This window comes from Puma concolor, chromosome B1 (assembly GCF_028749965.1).
Source record: "Puma concolor isolate L17-30 chromosome B1, mPumCon1.1.hap2, whole genome shotgun sequence".
NCBI lineage: Eukaryota > Metazoa > Chordata > Mammalia > Carnivora > Felidae > Puma > Puma concolor.
The window spans coordinates 39,109,454-39,125,180 of NC_141670.1; the positions used below are offsets into that span (position 1 = coordinate 39,109,454).

Below are 15,727 nucleotides of genomic sequence, written 5' to 3' on the forward strand. Positions count from 1 at the left end.
ATTAAAAAGAATTGTTATCCCCATATGATTTCACTTATACATGGAATCTAAAAAACAAGCAAATGAACAAACAAATAGGTGATGGGGATTAAGGAGGGTTTTTGTGATGAGCACCCAGTGTTGTATATAAGTGCTGAATCACTAAATTGTATACCAGAAACTAATATTATGCTGTATGTCAAGTAACTGGAATTTAATTAAAAACTTAAAAAAAAACACATAAGTGTTTTTAAAGTTAAAAAAAAAAAACAAAAACAGAAACAGACCCATAAATACAGAAAAGTAGCTGATGGCTCCCAGAGGGGCAGAGGGTAAGGGGATAGGCAAAACAGGTGAAAGGGTGTGGGAGATACAAGCGTCCAGTTACGGAATAAATACATCACAGGATAAAAGGTTTAATATAGGGAAAATAGTCAAGAGTTTGTTAATAGCATTGTATGGTAACAGATGGTAGCTACAGTTGTAGTCAGCATATCATAACATACAAACTTGTCAAATCACTATGCTGTACACCTAAAACATTGTGTGTCAACATAACATTGTGTGTCAACTATATTTCAATTTAAAAAAAAAGGTACAGACTTCTAATTATAAAATAAATACCTCATGGGGATGTAATGTACATCATGGTTAATACTGTATTGAATTTTCAAAAATTAAGAGTTGTAGCTTGGGGCACCTGGGTGGCTCAGTGGGTTAAATGTCTGACTCCTGATCTCAGGGTCATGAGATCAAGCCCCAGGTTGGGCTCCACACTAAGTGTGGCCCTACTTAAAAAAAAAAAAAAAAGAAAAGAAAGAAAGAAAGAAAATTGTAGCTTAAAAGTGCTCATCACAAGGAAAAAAACCTGTAACAAATGTTAACTGGACTTATTGTAATGATCATTTTGTAATATATACAAATATTGAATCATAATGTTGTACACCTAAAAATACATAAAAAATAAAATTCACTCATTTTAAAAGAAAAAAGTATGCTATTCATTTAATAGGCTTATTAATGCTATTTTAAAATAATTTAATATTTTAAAATCTTATCCATTTTAGTTTAACATAGTAATAGTAATGGATATAACAAAAGTTCTTTGGGGACCTCAAAAAAATTCAAGAGTAAAAAGGGATTCTGAGACCATAAAGTTTGAGAAGTACTATAGTAGCAGACAGATTTTATCACAACTTCATAGAAAGTGTTTCCTCTGCAATTTGAGAAGATAAAAGGAAAGACACTGACCTCATTATCAAATTACAATGACTAAATTCTACTTTTAACTTGTCACAGAAAGACCATTAACTTAAGCAGTGGGATTAAAGGTAAGAAGTGTGTTTACCTTCCTCACCCTCACTACTCCTTCTCTCCCCAAAACATTTGCAGGAAAAAAGAGCAAAAACAGATTTAATATTGCATTTCATCTGCTTTCTTTTACCACTTTCTACTGTTGAGCTGTGCAAATGTGAAAAGTTCATAATGGTAAGAAGGAAAAGGAAAGTCATTATGCAGTGACTGAATAATGTATAAATTAGATAATCTGAGGTCTTTAAATGAGTCCCATTAACCCAACTCATATCCGTGGTATATTTTCCATGTATGAACCTATTCTAAAAAAAAAAGTGAAGAAAGAAAGAAAAGGAGAAGGAATTGGCTAGGGAGGAAGAAATGGAGGAAATAAAAAAAGGAAGGGAGGCTTTCATTTTGAAGAATCACAGAAGCCAAGAAAATCTACCAGTGCATGATTAATTTTGACATGCTTAAAAAGGCATTCCTACTAAAATCTAGGTAGCTGTCAATTTGACCAGTCATTGTATTTTAAAGGTCATTTCAAAATTGAAAAATCTGGGATGCATGGGTGGCTCAGTTGGTTAAGCATCCAACGCTTGATTCTGGCTCAGGTCCTGATCTCATGGTTCATGGGATCAAGCCCCATGTGGGCTCTGCCTTGACGGCACAAAGCCTGCTTGGGATTCTCTCTTTCCCTCTTTCTCAGCCCTTCTCCCACTTGTTCTCTTTCTCTCTCTCAAAATAAATAAACATTAAAAAAGTAAATAGATAAAATAAAATTGGAAAATCTGAAATCAAGAAAGTTTTCTATAAAAACATTTCCACAGCTGATGGTTAAGGTTCTTAGGCTATCCCCCAAAAGCTCATTCTGAAGAAAGGAATAGTAAGAGTAAAACTGAATCCAGGGCCCCACCAGAAACCCTTGGCAACTTTGAGGCTAGAACTGATGCTTCTATGAACTTTCAGTATCATTGAGAAGCTCCTGGGATGAGAGCCCACTAGAAGTCACTGGGGCTAGGGAGCTCCCAGTTAGGTGAACAGAAAGACTTGGCACCAAGGAGGTGGAAAAGAGGTAAGGGAAGGAGGCTGTGCTGGCTGAATGCAAATTAAGAATGAGGCTAGAATCTATAGTTGGGTAAAACTCAATAAGGAAACAAATGAATGCCAGGGATGGCTTTCCTGGCAGAGGGCATCAAGGATATGGGGCAGACCGGAAGAGAAGGTATAGACAAGACAGCTACCCAAGACAAAGGGAGAGCAGCAGGCAAAATTCACTTAAGACAGCTGCCAGTTATAAAAATGATAATTACAGACACAGAGACTTTTTAAGGATATTAACTACCTATCAACCTTAGAGGTTTGTGGTGCTTTTGAGGCACAATATAAAAAGTAAAAGCATTAAGCAATTCTTATAATAGTCATTTTCCACTTCTGATAATAAACCAAACATTTTACCCACTTAAAATTCTGTGATCCTACAGAGCCAGTCTAGGAATTAAAAACTCACAATTACCAATGCAGTTTACAAACTGAAAAATAATATACTCCTATGACCTATGTCAAACTGAATTCCACCTATATTTTTAACATTATTCTATTACAAAAACTATATTTTACCTTTGACTTTTTCTCCCCTCTACCAGTATGGTATACTAACTGGGTTTTATCCCTTATTCAACCTATAACCTAACACCAAAAACAAAACCAAGACAACACAGTAAAGTCCAGCCTCATACATTAAATTCAGACCTCTGAGGATGATATTCAACACACCTGGAGTATTCCAAAGACATTTATAGGATGCCCAGCCTGAGCCAGATACAGCCACCACTCCAGAAGAACCACAGTCCTCAACTCCCTTATACCTGTGGAGAGTGAGCTGGCTCTTGCCAACACTGAAAAGCATAGTGGACACCTTGGGTAAAATTGCTAGTAAAAATACCAAGCCACAGTATGAAAGGGTAGCTTCTGTCATAATATCTTCATTAAAAATAATGTCCTGGCTACTGCCTCTGACTATGGCCTGGCCCTGCACAGCCATTATCTTGTAGATCTCTTTTGACTTTTAGTTGTGAAATTCACCTACTGATTGTGTACTCCTCTATCCTACACTTCATTACAACTCAATCTGTATCTAAAACTTCCTTCCACCTCAGAGTCCTGCCCTGGTGAGAAGTTCCTGCCTATTGTCCTGTCCCTGCCACCTGCCTTTACCCCCAGTGATAATCCTGCCAGAGGGCTGAATCTCAACTATGATGGAAGTACCAAAAGCACATTTGAAGATTAGTCCAGAAAATAAATAGGCCTGAATTTATTCTAACATGACAAAATACTTTTGCTCAAACTATTTCCAATAAAATACAAGGCTTTAAAAAGAAAAAGATTTTCATATTTTCAACTCTTTCCATGTTCATAGTTCAAACAACATGTAATACAACTTAGTTTCAGTATAGCAAGAGAAAACCACACTCTAGAGTTTGTTTTAATAGAAATTTATCTGTATGTGCAAAAGTTTAATTTACATATATATTTCATAGATGGAGGCATTTTAAAAAGATTACTTAGCAAATTAATCATGTGACCACAATTATAACATATTTATCTAAAAGAATAAGCCACATGCAGACAAATAAAAGCCAGTCAATACTATTGCTAAAATAATGATACATCATTCATATTTTTAAAAAAATAGACGCAAAAGGGAATCAGCATTTTTAGTTCCAATTAAATTATAACATCTGAATGAATTTCTCCCCAAAATATTGCATACGCCTTAGATTTTTTTTTCCTAGCGTACTTATTAGTGAAGTTCAATAATCCAGTGATTAAATTAGCTATAATTAAAATTAAATAGCTCTCCAGTGCTTTTCCACCTTAGCACCTCAGTTACCTGCTACCATTCTTCAGTTTAACGGATTAATGGAAGTTAGCCTAGCCAACACTCCAGAAATGAGATTTGACTTCCATGAACATCTCATTCATTTCCCATCCTTACCCAAACGGCACAGAACTTGGATAGAGTAGAGACACTAAAAGAGTTTGTTGAATGATCAAATAAATTAGAAAAAGAAAGAAAGAAATTCCAACATGTAACACTATATTAGATTTATTACATTAGTATACATTCCATTGTTTTATTAGTAAGAAAGTTAGCAGAACAAAGGCCCATATCAGTGCATTTTCAATGTATCATTCCTTAGAGTAAATAAAGCCACAAGAAAGATTCACAAAGTAAAGCCAAAAGAATTCCCAAGGTATGCCTCCCCCACTGAAAGTATGAGAACACGCTTATCTTGGTACTTCTTAAAAAGGTCATGCTATCATGGCACAATGGTATAAAAGAAAAAGAAAATGGTTTATTAGTTTACTCCCCAAGAGGATTATTCTGACATTGGATTGAGTAATGAGAGGTAATGGCCTAGGCAGTACAGCCTAGGAAGGTGAAAAGGGGAAAAGGTTAGAAATGAACCACTTTATATTTTGAATGGTTCACCTTCAAAGGGGCCATGCTAATAAGTCAAACAAACATGATAACAAAAAATCAGGCAACCATGATGCAAGAGAAGCTACATCCAGAATTATGGATAAAAACTTACCACCTAGAAGGAAAATTTATTTTTTAAATGAATCCATAGTTTGAAGATAAGAGAAACACATTTCCATATGGTTAGTTCTCATGATAACAACTATCTATTTTAACAGACTTTTAACAGCATGCATTGTAAATAAGGATTAAAAAAACTCTAGTATACAAAACCTAAACAACAGACAACCCTAAGTATAAAGCATACATTTTCAAAAACAAAGCTAAGAACTAATAATCATTAAATACATGATTTTGATGATATACAGAGATTTACTTGTACTTATAATATTCTCCCTCTTATATGTAATTCTGCCACCACAGCCAAATATTAATTATGTATGACTGGCATAACTCAAGCTAATAATAAACTATTCATTTGTTTGCTGTCTCTTACTGATAAACTCTTACATTCTAGTTGCCAAAAAGAAGTATGATGCTTCATTTAATCTCTTTTCAAATATTCGAAGGAGGTATGAAGACAGAGCAAGAGCAAATCCAAGATCTGTGGTTCTGAACCTATGGGCTAAAGACACTGAGGTGCCCATGCCTAGTTGGATATCAAGCATGCTGACTTATCTGAATAAATAATAAACCTCACACCTTTATCTCCTCCTGTTTCAAATTATTGTGATTAATAAGTTACATATTTATTTGAAAGTATTATTAAAGCAATATTAGCTTTTTAAAAGGTAATTTACCTTTTAATAGAAACCAATCTCGCATCTAACAACTTCCACAGAAGTTCTATGAGATCCTCAACCTTTAAATAAGAATTGATTCTTTTTTTTTTCATTACACATTTTCTCAGTAAACAGACACTAAATGTACAACCATCATATATGGATGGGACCTCAAAATAACTCATGTGAAGAAGATCCCTCATGCTGGGACTCTCTGATTTAGACCAAAGTTATATGTGGACAAGAGCACTCAAAATTGTCTCTTTCAGCTGAAAGGTTGAGAAATTTAGTGTGAAGAAAAGAAGGGGACAGAATTGCAACTGTTATCACAAGACAGGGAAAGAGGAAAGCAGGGAAAACTTGCTTCACTGGTAAGAGAAAAGCAGAGCTCAGGACTATCCACTGATTCATCCTCCCCTTGGCAAGCTGGATGAGTTTAGATTCTGATCCTCATTTCAAGGCTCACTAGTACCTTCATTTCCATAAGATGTATTACAGCGCTATTACTCCAAAATGTCCCCTGAAAAAAATCTACATTCTTAATCTCTATCATCTCTGGACACATGTTATGCATATCAACAAGTCACTAAGTTATTCTAAATTCACCTGATGCAAACTGCAAAAGGAATTTCTTGGTTGAGTATCATGAGATTTGTGAAGGCAGCGTTAAACTGTCACTAACTACATCTCCTCTTCAGTCTTCTGAGGGTAGAACACTTCTTTCCCTTCAGTCCATCTTAATGGTCCCATAGAGCTCCATTTTGCCTTAAGGAAATTATGTGGCCTTTTGAAATAGGAGAACGAAATTGGACTGATAACTGAGTTTTAGTTCTTTTAATTGTAAGATAAATCATATAGCAAATCAAGGGATGATTTAGATTCTTTACAAGAAACCTGGTTTTCTCTCCAAAATAAATGGACTGGAGGGTATGAAAAAGTTTTTGCGCTAAATAAGTATATATTGGCCTATAATAAGCTAAAACATTCTTATTTTCTCTAATATAAATAGTTTAAGTAAATGCTAAAATTCCACATCTACAAAAGGAAAGCTTGTATAATAACTATAAATTTAAGTTTATTCTACATCTTAAATACAAGAAGAGAAAGTAATTATATCATTTTGATACTTTAACTGGTAAAAGACCAGGTGAGCTGAGAAATGTAGAAAAGGCTGAGTTCTTATGACTCACTACTGTATTTGGTGAAAACACAGTCAACATTTTCAGATCTAACTTATATCTCCTTTCCATCAGATATCAACTCTAATAGCTAACCAAAAACAAAATAAAACAAAAACAAAAACAACAAAGTAAAAGCTCAGCCTCTGCCATCTACTGGAGAAAGAAGATACAGAACACACACATTACAGACAAAACAACTCCAGACATGTACATGATATCATATTCACTTAAAACTAAGCTCTGTGCTAGCATGTAAAGTAAGTTATTTCTTCTTCCAAAGATTTATGTTTACCTAGCTGTCAAGTAGAGAATGAGAGAAAGGGCAGCAGATAATAAATATGTATGAACACAAAAGCAAAGATAAGCCCAAGACATTTTAATTTGTGTAAGACATCTTCACACACCTACACTTACATGGCCATGGAGATCTGTGTTAAGAAGCATCATTGCACAGGTGAGGCAATGGACTCCATCTAAGGGGAAAGACAAGGAAAGAAAGCATTAATTCACTATTTCCTGTTGGCCTTGTTATTATCATTAAATAGCATACACTAAGAACCTATGAAAACACAATAATGTGGCTAGGCACAATTCATCATATTTGGGGAGACAAAAAAATAGATAAAAATAAATTACTAAAGGGACTTCAGTGACAAAGTTGGACTTACTGCTGGTAAAGTATATTATTCTTACCTCTCTGGAGGGGAATTTGACAGTACACATTGTAAGCTTTGAAACAGTAATCTTTTACTTTTGACACAGTAAATCCACTTACAGGGCTTTACACTAAGGAAATAAGGATCTATACAAAATACAAGGATATCCAAAGAAACATTGCTTACAATGGGGAACAAGTAAATAAAACCCTCCAAAAATACAACTGTTATGTTTAAGTCATTAAAAATGTTGTCCAAGTATACATGTTTAAATAGAAAAATATTTCATAGTAAATTATTACATGAAAAATGCACTAAATGCAGTATAGTTCCATTTAAATATAAATATATCTAGAATAATACATAACAATATTAAAAGATTATTGTCTCCGGATAGTGAGATAATTTTTATATTTTTATTTATATTTTCTTAATTTTTTGAAACACAAGATACAGAAAATAAAATAAACCATTTTCTACTATTCCTTCTTTTTTAACTTTCTGAGAGGAAAGTAAATTAAGAAAGAAGCAAAAGTTAAAGGAAACCAAGATTTGGGTCTTTCATTGTACTGTCTGGGTATTAGTTCTCTGGCTAAAAAAGAGGAATAGTTATCCTTTTTTGTGACAATTCTTTAAAGGCAACATGTAGGCTACTGGCACAGGATACTATGGATCAGACAAAAGTAAAATATTGGAATAATCTGAAAATATTAAAAAATTAAATATTCAAAAAAAATGTTGTTCAAACCAGAAGGATCATTTCACACTTAGATGGAAACATTGCTCTCTCTTCTTACTTTATAGAGGAAAAGAAAAGGCAATAAGAATTAAGCTTCTCATTTCCAAACCTTAGAAATACTTCTCATTCTTTTCTTGCAATTCTCAATCCAAGTATAGCTGTCCATAGCAGTTGCAGATGCAGAAAAATCTTACTAATGAATGCCAAATGTACAGAAAGGCCTTTCTAATTACTGAATTCATGAATGAAAGAAAGCTTATTTGGGGGCACCTGGGTGGATCAGTCAGTTAAATGTCTGACTCTTAACTTAGGCTCAGGTCATGATCTCACAGTTTATGAGTTCGGCCAGGCATTAGGCTCTGTGCTGACAGTGTGGAGCTTGCTTAGGATCCTCTCTCTCTCCCTCTCTCTTTCAAAATAAATAAACTTTTAAAAAATCTTAAAAAACAAAAAGCTTATTTTTCAAAGTATGCCTTTGAGGATAGTAGGTGATTTCTGTTATTAATGCCTCTAAGGAGATGTTACCAAATGCCCAAAAGTATATTCATTCCACTTCCAGCTTATTATTAAATTTTAAATACATTAAAACAAATTCCTTAAAAGCATCTAGAAAACTCAGCAGCCAACTCTAAAATATCCCTATCAGTTGAGGGTACACATCCATATTCCTTCTTTCACTAAGGACTGCTAACATCTTATTAGATATGAAGAAGGTTTTAATAGAAACAACTCCCTTTTTATCCCTTTCATTCTCTACTCCGTGATTACAATAGGCCTAACTATAATCAAAGAAAGGACTAAAGGAAATTAAGTTCCCATTTTACAGAGAAGAATGTGACTTTAATGATCAGATGGTTAGTTAATTTAGCTATAGCCTGGAGGGTGGAGACCAGAGACCTGGGGAATAATCACTTTAGTCAATATCATGTACACTTAACTGGCAATACTGAAGCTCAAAGATAACTGCCATTTCTAATGCATCTAGTCCTAGTGATCTCTTCCAGAATCTGTGTTTATGAAAGATTCTCCAATTGCAAATGAAAGCACCTGACCTCAAATCATGAAAACTTTGCTTTATTGCAGGAGTTGACATGGAGGAAAAACCTCTCTTGATAGGATACATCAACAATTAAATTGCTTAAACTTGCTTTTTAAAATTAGTACAATAAACATAAACTCATAGTTCATTAAAATCATAAATCAAATTCAGTGGTCAGTGTTGTTACAATGAATATCAAACCAAAGCACTGGAGACACACCACAAACTCCAGTGAGATTTGTAAACGTTTCCAGAAGTAACCACAAAATTAATAAGCATACATGCAAGGGGTTTAGGGTCAGATGTATAGGAAGAAGAAATAAGAAAACTAGCATTTCATTAAAATGTGCTTTGCATGTAAAATCTCAGAGTGACAGCATGAGCAACTTAAAGCATCCTGTCATAGTATGGAACTGGAAAACTAAGTAAAAATTAATTAAAAGAAGAATAAGGAATATCATGCAGTCATTACATATCATGCTTTTTAAAGAATATTTAATGACATGAGAAAACGCTCAAATGAAAACGAAGGACAACAGGAAACAAAACTCTGTAATGATTCCAATTTGACATTAAATATTTCACAAACTGACTGGAAGGAAATAGATCAAGCAGTTAATAATAGTTATCTCTAGATAACTAGATGATTTTCATTTTCTTCTGTATAATCTTCCATATTTTCCACAATAAAATATAACTTTAATAATGAGAAAAATAGCCCTTGTTTTTTGAAATACAAACATTTCCATCAGATTACCTTGTGAAGCAATAGTGTCTGGGTTACAGTAAAAATATCTATTGGAGAAATGTATTAAAACTCTCTCTCGTTCTTGAGTTTCTCCCACAAGAGAAAATGCTTTAAAGAAATACCTAAAAAAGAATTAGGGGGAAAAAAGTGAAACTTTAGAAAACATTACCATACTCTTTATGTTTGACAATTAAAATTACTTCATATAGGGGTGCCTGGGTGGCTCAGTTGGTTAAGCATCCAACTGTCTCTTATTTTGAGTTTATTATCTCAAAAATAAACATTTTAAAAAATTAAAATAAAATTAATTCGTATATAATAAGAAATTAATTTGGGGTGCCTGGGTGGCTTAGTCTGTTAAGTGTCCATTTCTTGATTTCAGCTCAAGTAATGATCTCATGATCCGTAACACTGAACCCCACACCGGGCTCTGCACTGATAGCACAGAGCCTGCTTGGGATTCTCTCTCTGACCCTCCCCTGCTAGCTCTCTCTCTGTCTCAAATAAGTATACAAATAAAGAGAAATTAATTATATGAAGATATTCTACAGTTATTCTTTTATAAAATCACTTACTATATAGCCATTCAATATAAATTTATTTTATTCTATAAAATGTCAATATAAAGATGGACAAGGCAATAACAATACCACCTTGGGAAGGTGGTAACTTCCCATGACTAAATGACAAATAGCCATTTAAAAGATCAGTCAGATAAAAACCAAAGAACACTTAAGGCTGAACCTACAACCATGAAGGCTATGTTTTAAAACTGTACATGGATCACAGTTTATCATTTTGCTATATGATTATACTTGTCATTGACACATTGTTAAAATTACAATTATATTATTTTGTGTATAGTAGATTTCTCTTATTTTATTTTGCCTATTATCATATTATATTATTACCTTTTATATGGGAAGGAAATTGGGAGCTAAAACTATAAATTATTTCTTGGGTTAGGAATAAATTAATGTATGTATAAAAATTCTTTGAAAAATAAAAATATGCCCAGAACTACACACCAATCTAAATCTGAGTCACTAAGAGTACTGTCTATTATGGATAAACTCAGATGACCCTCACTAGACAAAGCACTTCCCTAAGTATGAGATGAATAGAAAAAAAAATCCTTTAAAATGTTCTAAAAAGTCTTACTGTGGAAACATACATAAAACCTTATTTCTATGATGAAAATGTTGCTGTCTTAGTTTGTTAAATCTAAATTACACTGACCAAACTTTAATTTTTCATAACTTTTATAAACCACATCAGAAAGTAAAGCATAAATATAGATCTTTCCTCTGCCTTTATTTGTTTTCAGTGGAAAAACCTATGAGTGCCATTGATTCATGCAAAGTGCCACAGAATAAGTCACTGTTGTGCATTCTAATCCAAACATCCTCACTTCACCTCCCAAGGCACAGTTTCCTGATTTATAAAACTAGAGGGTTACACAGATGATCTCAGAATTCCTCCAACCTCTGACATGTTAAAAAGTTTATAAGAGTAAATGCTGACTAAGTTTTACTTTTAGCAGTGGCTCTTAGAAATTTACAATACAATAGTGGTGTGAAAAGTGAGGATCAGTGTGTTTATGACACTATTTTGAAAGGATCAGCAAAAAGTGCTGAAACAGTTTTGCAGATATTTTCTGATTATTATGTGGATAGTCGTTTTTATTCCATTCATGAGTTAATACCAAAGTATCACCTTAAAAGGCTACTTGGCTATTGTAAACAAATGCTTAGGGAAAAAAATGTATAGTTCTACAGCCTGTAAAACTGCCTTTTTTTAAATTGATCATTCAAAAACCAAGTTCCCACAGATTCTACTCCTCCTTGAGACTTACTTTGTCACTACTCTTTACCACATCATCTGCTAGATGCAAAATATGAGTTCATATATGATTTCATAAAAACAATATATTTTTCTTTCTGCTATGTTTAATAACTATAGAATAATCTGAGCTAAGATTACAAAGTCACTATGGGTTTTAAAAAAATTAAAAATCACACTTTAGCTTCAGCATTACTTCTCTTCTCAGAATTAATTTTTGGAGGCAAAAAAGAACAGAAGTGATATTTAATCATACCTGAGAGACTGATCCAGTGTCATTCCTGTAAAATCAAAAAACTTCAGATATTCTTCTGCAACTAGTTTGCTAAATTCATTGCTATAAGAAAACAGGATAGACTCTGTTATTAAAGTTGAAGCTATTAAACAAGACAACACACACGGACACATTCAGACACCAGCCTTGGTACAGAACGTACTTCTTGCCTAGGTGCTTTGCGACATCCGATCTTTTGAATCTGTCTAGTTGATAAAGGCGTTTGGCCAACCTTTTGGCTGCTTCTATGTTGCTGCTGGTACCATTACTGAGACTTTCTGAGGTCTCCTTTTCCAGAATTTCAGTGCTTCCCATCTCAGAATGAGTCTCTAGTAGTGCTGTTTTTACCCCAGCATTGCTGTGAGAATTGATAAAGAAAAAAATTAAAAAGATTTTTCTTATGTGACAAAAAAAGGAAAACAGCTGATGAAATTATCATATTGTAGCAATAAATGAAAAACTTTTAAATGGGATAGTTTTAGGCTTAATTATTCATAAAACTATTTACAGCAATATATTTCAATGTACTGAAGAAGTGATTGCTTAAACCCCTTATGAGCAGTTAGGACCTTTACATTTTTAAAAATACAGAGGACTCTAGTTACCTTCATGTTTCTGTGAGTTGTATCTATTGATATCCACTGTATAAGTAATTAAAAAAGAAAATTTTCAAATATTAATTCACTTAAAAATAATAAACCCATTTCATGTCATGCCTGGGTGGCTCAGTCGGTTGAGCATCTGACTTCGACTCAGGTCATGATCTCATGGTCTGTGAGTTCGAGCCCCACGTTGGGCTCTGTGTTGGCAGCTCAGAGCCTGGAGCCTGCTTCAGATTCTGTGTCTGCCTCGCTCTCTGCCCCTACCCCACTCATGCGCGCGCGCGCTCTCTCTCTCTCTCTCTCTGTCAAAATAAATAAACATTAAAAAAAAAGTAAAAAAAATAATAAACCCATTTCAATGATATAAATATTTTATTAAAAATAATTTTCCAAAATAATAACATTAAATTTAATGAGAAAAGCAATAATTATTTCCATTTTTTACATATTTCTTTCATAGTTGGCTTACTAGAAGACAGCTGGATTCTCACTGCCACTTCTATATTTAATTTGTAAACAATAATATTGTTTTGGTTGAAATATATTAAGAAAATCCAGGGATACCTGGGTGGCTCAGTTGGTTAAGCATCCAACTCTGGATTTTGGCTTAGGTCATGATCTCCTGGTTCATGATATTAAGCCCTGCACTGGGCTCTGTGCTGGCAGTGTAGAGCCTGCTTGAGATTCTCTCTCTCTCTCTCCCTCTCCCTCTCTCTCTCTGCCCCTCCCCTGCTCTCTCATGCTGACTCTCTCTCAAAATAAATAAATAAACCTTAAAAAAAAAAAAGAAAGAAAATCCAGCTTATTAGTTAGAAAAATAAGAAGTATTTTAATCTTTTACAGATAATTATATTCTTTTTTTTTTATAGGACACCAAAATAAAACAAGGGATAGTTTCTTAAATGTTAGTTGCAATAAAGTATCAATTAACCTTTTGTACTCACATTAAAATTTGTCTTACACTTTACTTTTTCTTAAGATTTTATTTTTAAGTAATCTCTACACTCAACATGGGGCTCAAACTCATGACTCCAAGATCAAAAGTCACATGCTCCAGTGACTGAGCCAGCCAGGTGCCCCTGTCTTACACTTTAAATGGATCTTTTACCCAGGCATGATTCTGAATCATACATTGGTCATTTGCAAAATATGTTACACATTTCACTATATAATACTTTTAAAAGTTACATTTATTAAATGCCATGATTATCTTCAGAGAAGTCTTCAAGTATTGAAAAGATATCAAAGTTTTGGTGGCAGACAGAAATATTTCAAAATTCTAATTTTTGATTGAAAGCTCAAATTGTACTGTTGGCAACAAATATAGTCAGTAGTTTTCTTAAAGTATTAATAGACTCACTCTATCAATTTTTGAGAAAATGTTTGCCAATAATCATAGTTTTTCAGTTACACTTTGAAGGAAAACTGGCATTTCACAAAAAGCAACTAGTTTGTAACTCACAACTTAATTACATGTAAGGCTGTCCGAAGGAAAACCATCAGGAGAAGTGCTTTATGCATATTTTCCATTTCATCACATGTGAAAATAAAAAGGAATGGCTAAAATTAACATCACAGGAAACAAGAGATGTTGACAAAGATATGGGGCAAGGGGAACCCTCTTGTACTGTTGGTGGGAATGCAAATTCGTGCGGCCACTCTGGAAAAAATAGAACTAAACTACAACCCATCAATTGCACTACTAGGTACTTACCCAAAGGATAAAAAAAATACTGATTTGATAGGTCACATGCATCCAGTGTTTATAGCAACATTATCAACAGCCAAATTATGGAACGAGCCCAAATGTCCATTGACTGATGAATGGATAAATAAGATGTGGTATGTATATAGAGTGGAATATTACTCAGCCATCAAAAAGAATGAAACCTTGCTGTATGCAATGGTATGGATGGAGTGTATTATGCTAAAGTGAAATAAGTCAGTCTGAGAAAGACAAATCCCGTAAGATTTCACTCATACGTGGAATTTAAGAAACAAAATAGATGAACATAAAAGAAAAAAAAGAGAGGGAGGCAAACCAAAAAACAAATTCTTAACTATAGAGAACAAACTGAGGGTTGCTGTAAGGGAGGCAGATAGGGGGATGGCCTTAGGTGATGGGGATTAAGGAGGGCACTTGGGATGAGCACTGGGTGTTATATGTAAGTGATTAATCACTAAGTTCTACTCCTGAAACCATTACTATACTATGTGTTAACTAGAATTTAAATAAAAACTTGAAACAAACAAAAAAGTTATGTACAAAATGGTTAAAATGTAATTATTTTGTACTGCTTTATAAAGGAATTTTTAGGTGAGTTTTGTTTCTTTGAGTACATGGTAATGAAGAATATAATAACAACTTGGAAAGTTTGGTGCCACTACCTTTGTGTTAGAGGCCCTCCCTAAGGAATGTGGTGAAAACCTCAAGACTAGGAAAGGCAACCTGGCTATGTGTGTGTGGGGGTGACATTCCTCAAGACTCTGTAACATAGACCGCCCATGCAGACTGTATTTTACCATATATGGGAAAGAAAGGAGCAAAACTTGTACAAAAAGCAACCCCCCACTGCATTTGGGGCTCAGCCTTTTGGGTCTTAGCCCATTGAGCCCGTGCTGGCATCAATAAAGCTGCTTCCTAGAAAGAAAAGCCTGGGTGTCCCGACTCTCTGTGTGTGACTCACTGCTACACCTTGATTTGTGCTAAAGCCCCCTCCATTGTTTTCGTACCATCAGTGTAAATATCAATACAGTGAAAAAGGAAAATAATGCTGTACTCCTATTATAAAATAGCTTTGACCTCATTAACCTCCTGAAAGAGTCACAATAAGCCCCACTGACCACACTGTAAGAACCTCTGCTCTAGAAAGGGGTCACAAATTAGAACCTGGCTATAGAATGCTACATAATGCATTTGTATAGCAACACTAAACCAACAAGAATATAGTAACTTCCAAATCCTCACTTTAACTTGGAAAATAGGCAAAGATGTGTTCATGATAAACAACTATGCTTACGTAGCCTTCCAATGTACTTACCACAGACCCTAAACCTGACACAGTCAGAATTTTTCTGTAATGAACCAGACAGTAAATATTTCAG

General features: G+C 34.1%; 1 protein-coding gene across 18 annotated transcripts in view; it reads right to left on the minus strand.

Moving 5' to 3' along the window:
* PSD3 (pleckstrin and Sec7 domain containing 3) overlaps positions 1–15,727 on the minus strand; it is an 810,275-nt gene that overhangs the window by 370,562 nt on the left and 423,986 nt on the right. For all 18 annotated transcript variants that reach the window (XM_086703516.1, XM_086703515.1, XM_086703517.1 and 15 more), the window contains 4 exons: positions 12,184–12,378; positions 12,003–12,083; positions 9,914–10,026; positions 7,137–7,195 (listed from right to left, as the gene is read on the minus strand). In XM_086703516.1, coding sequence (XP_086559642.1) covers positions 7,137–7,195; positions 9,914–10,026; positions 12,003–12,083; positions 12,184–12,378 — 448 coding nt within the window. The remainder of the gene's footprint in view (positions 1–7,136; positions 7,196–9,913; positions 10,027–12,002; positions 12,084–12,183; positions 12,379–15,727) is intronic.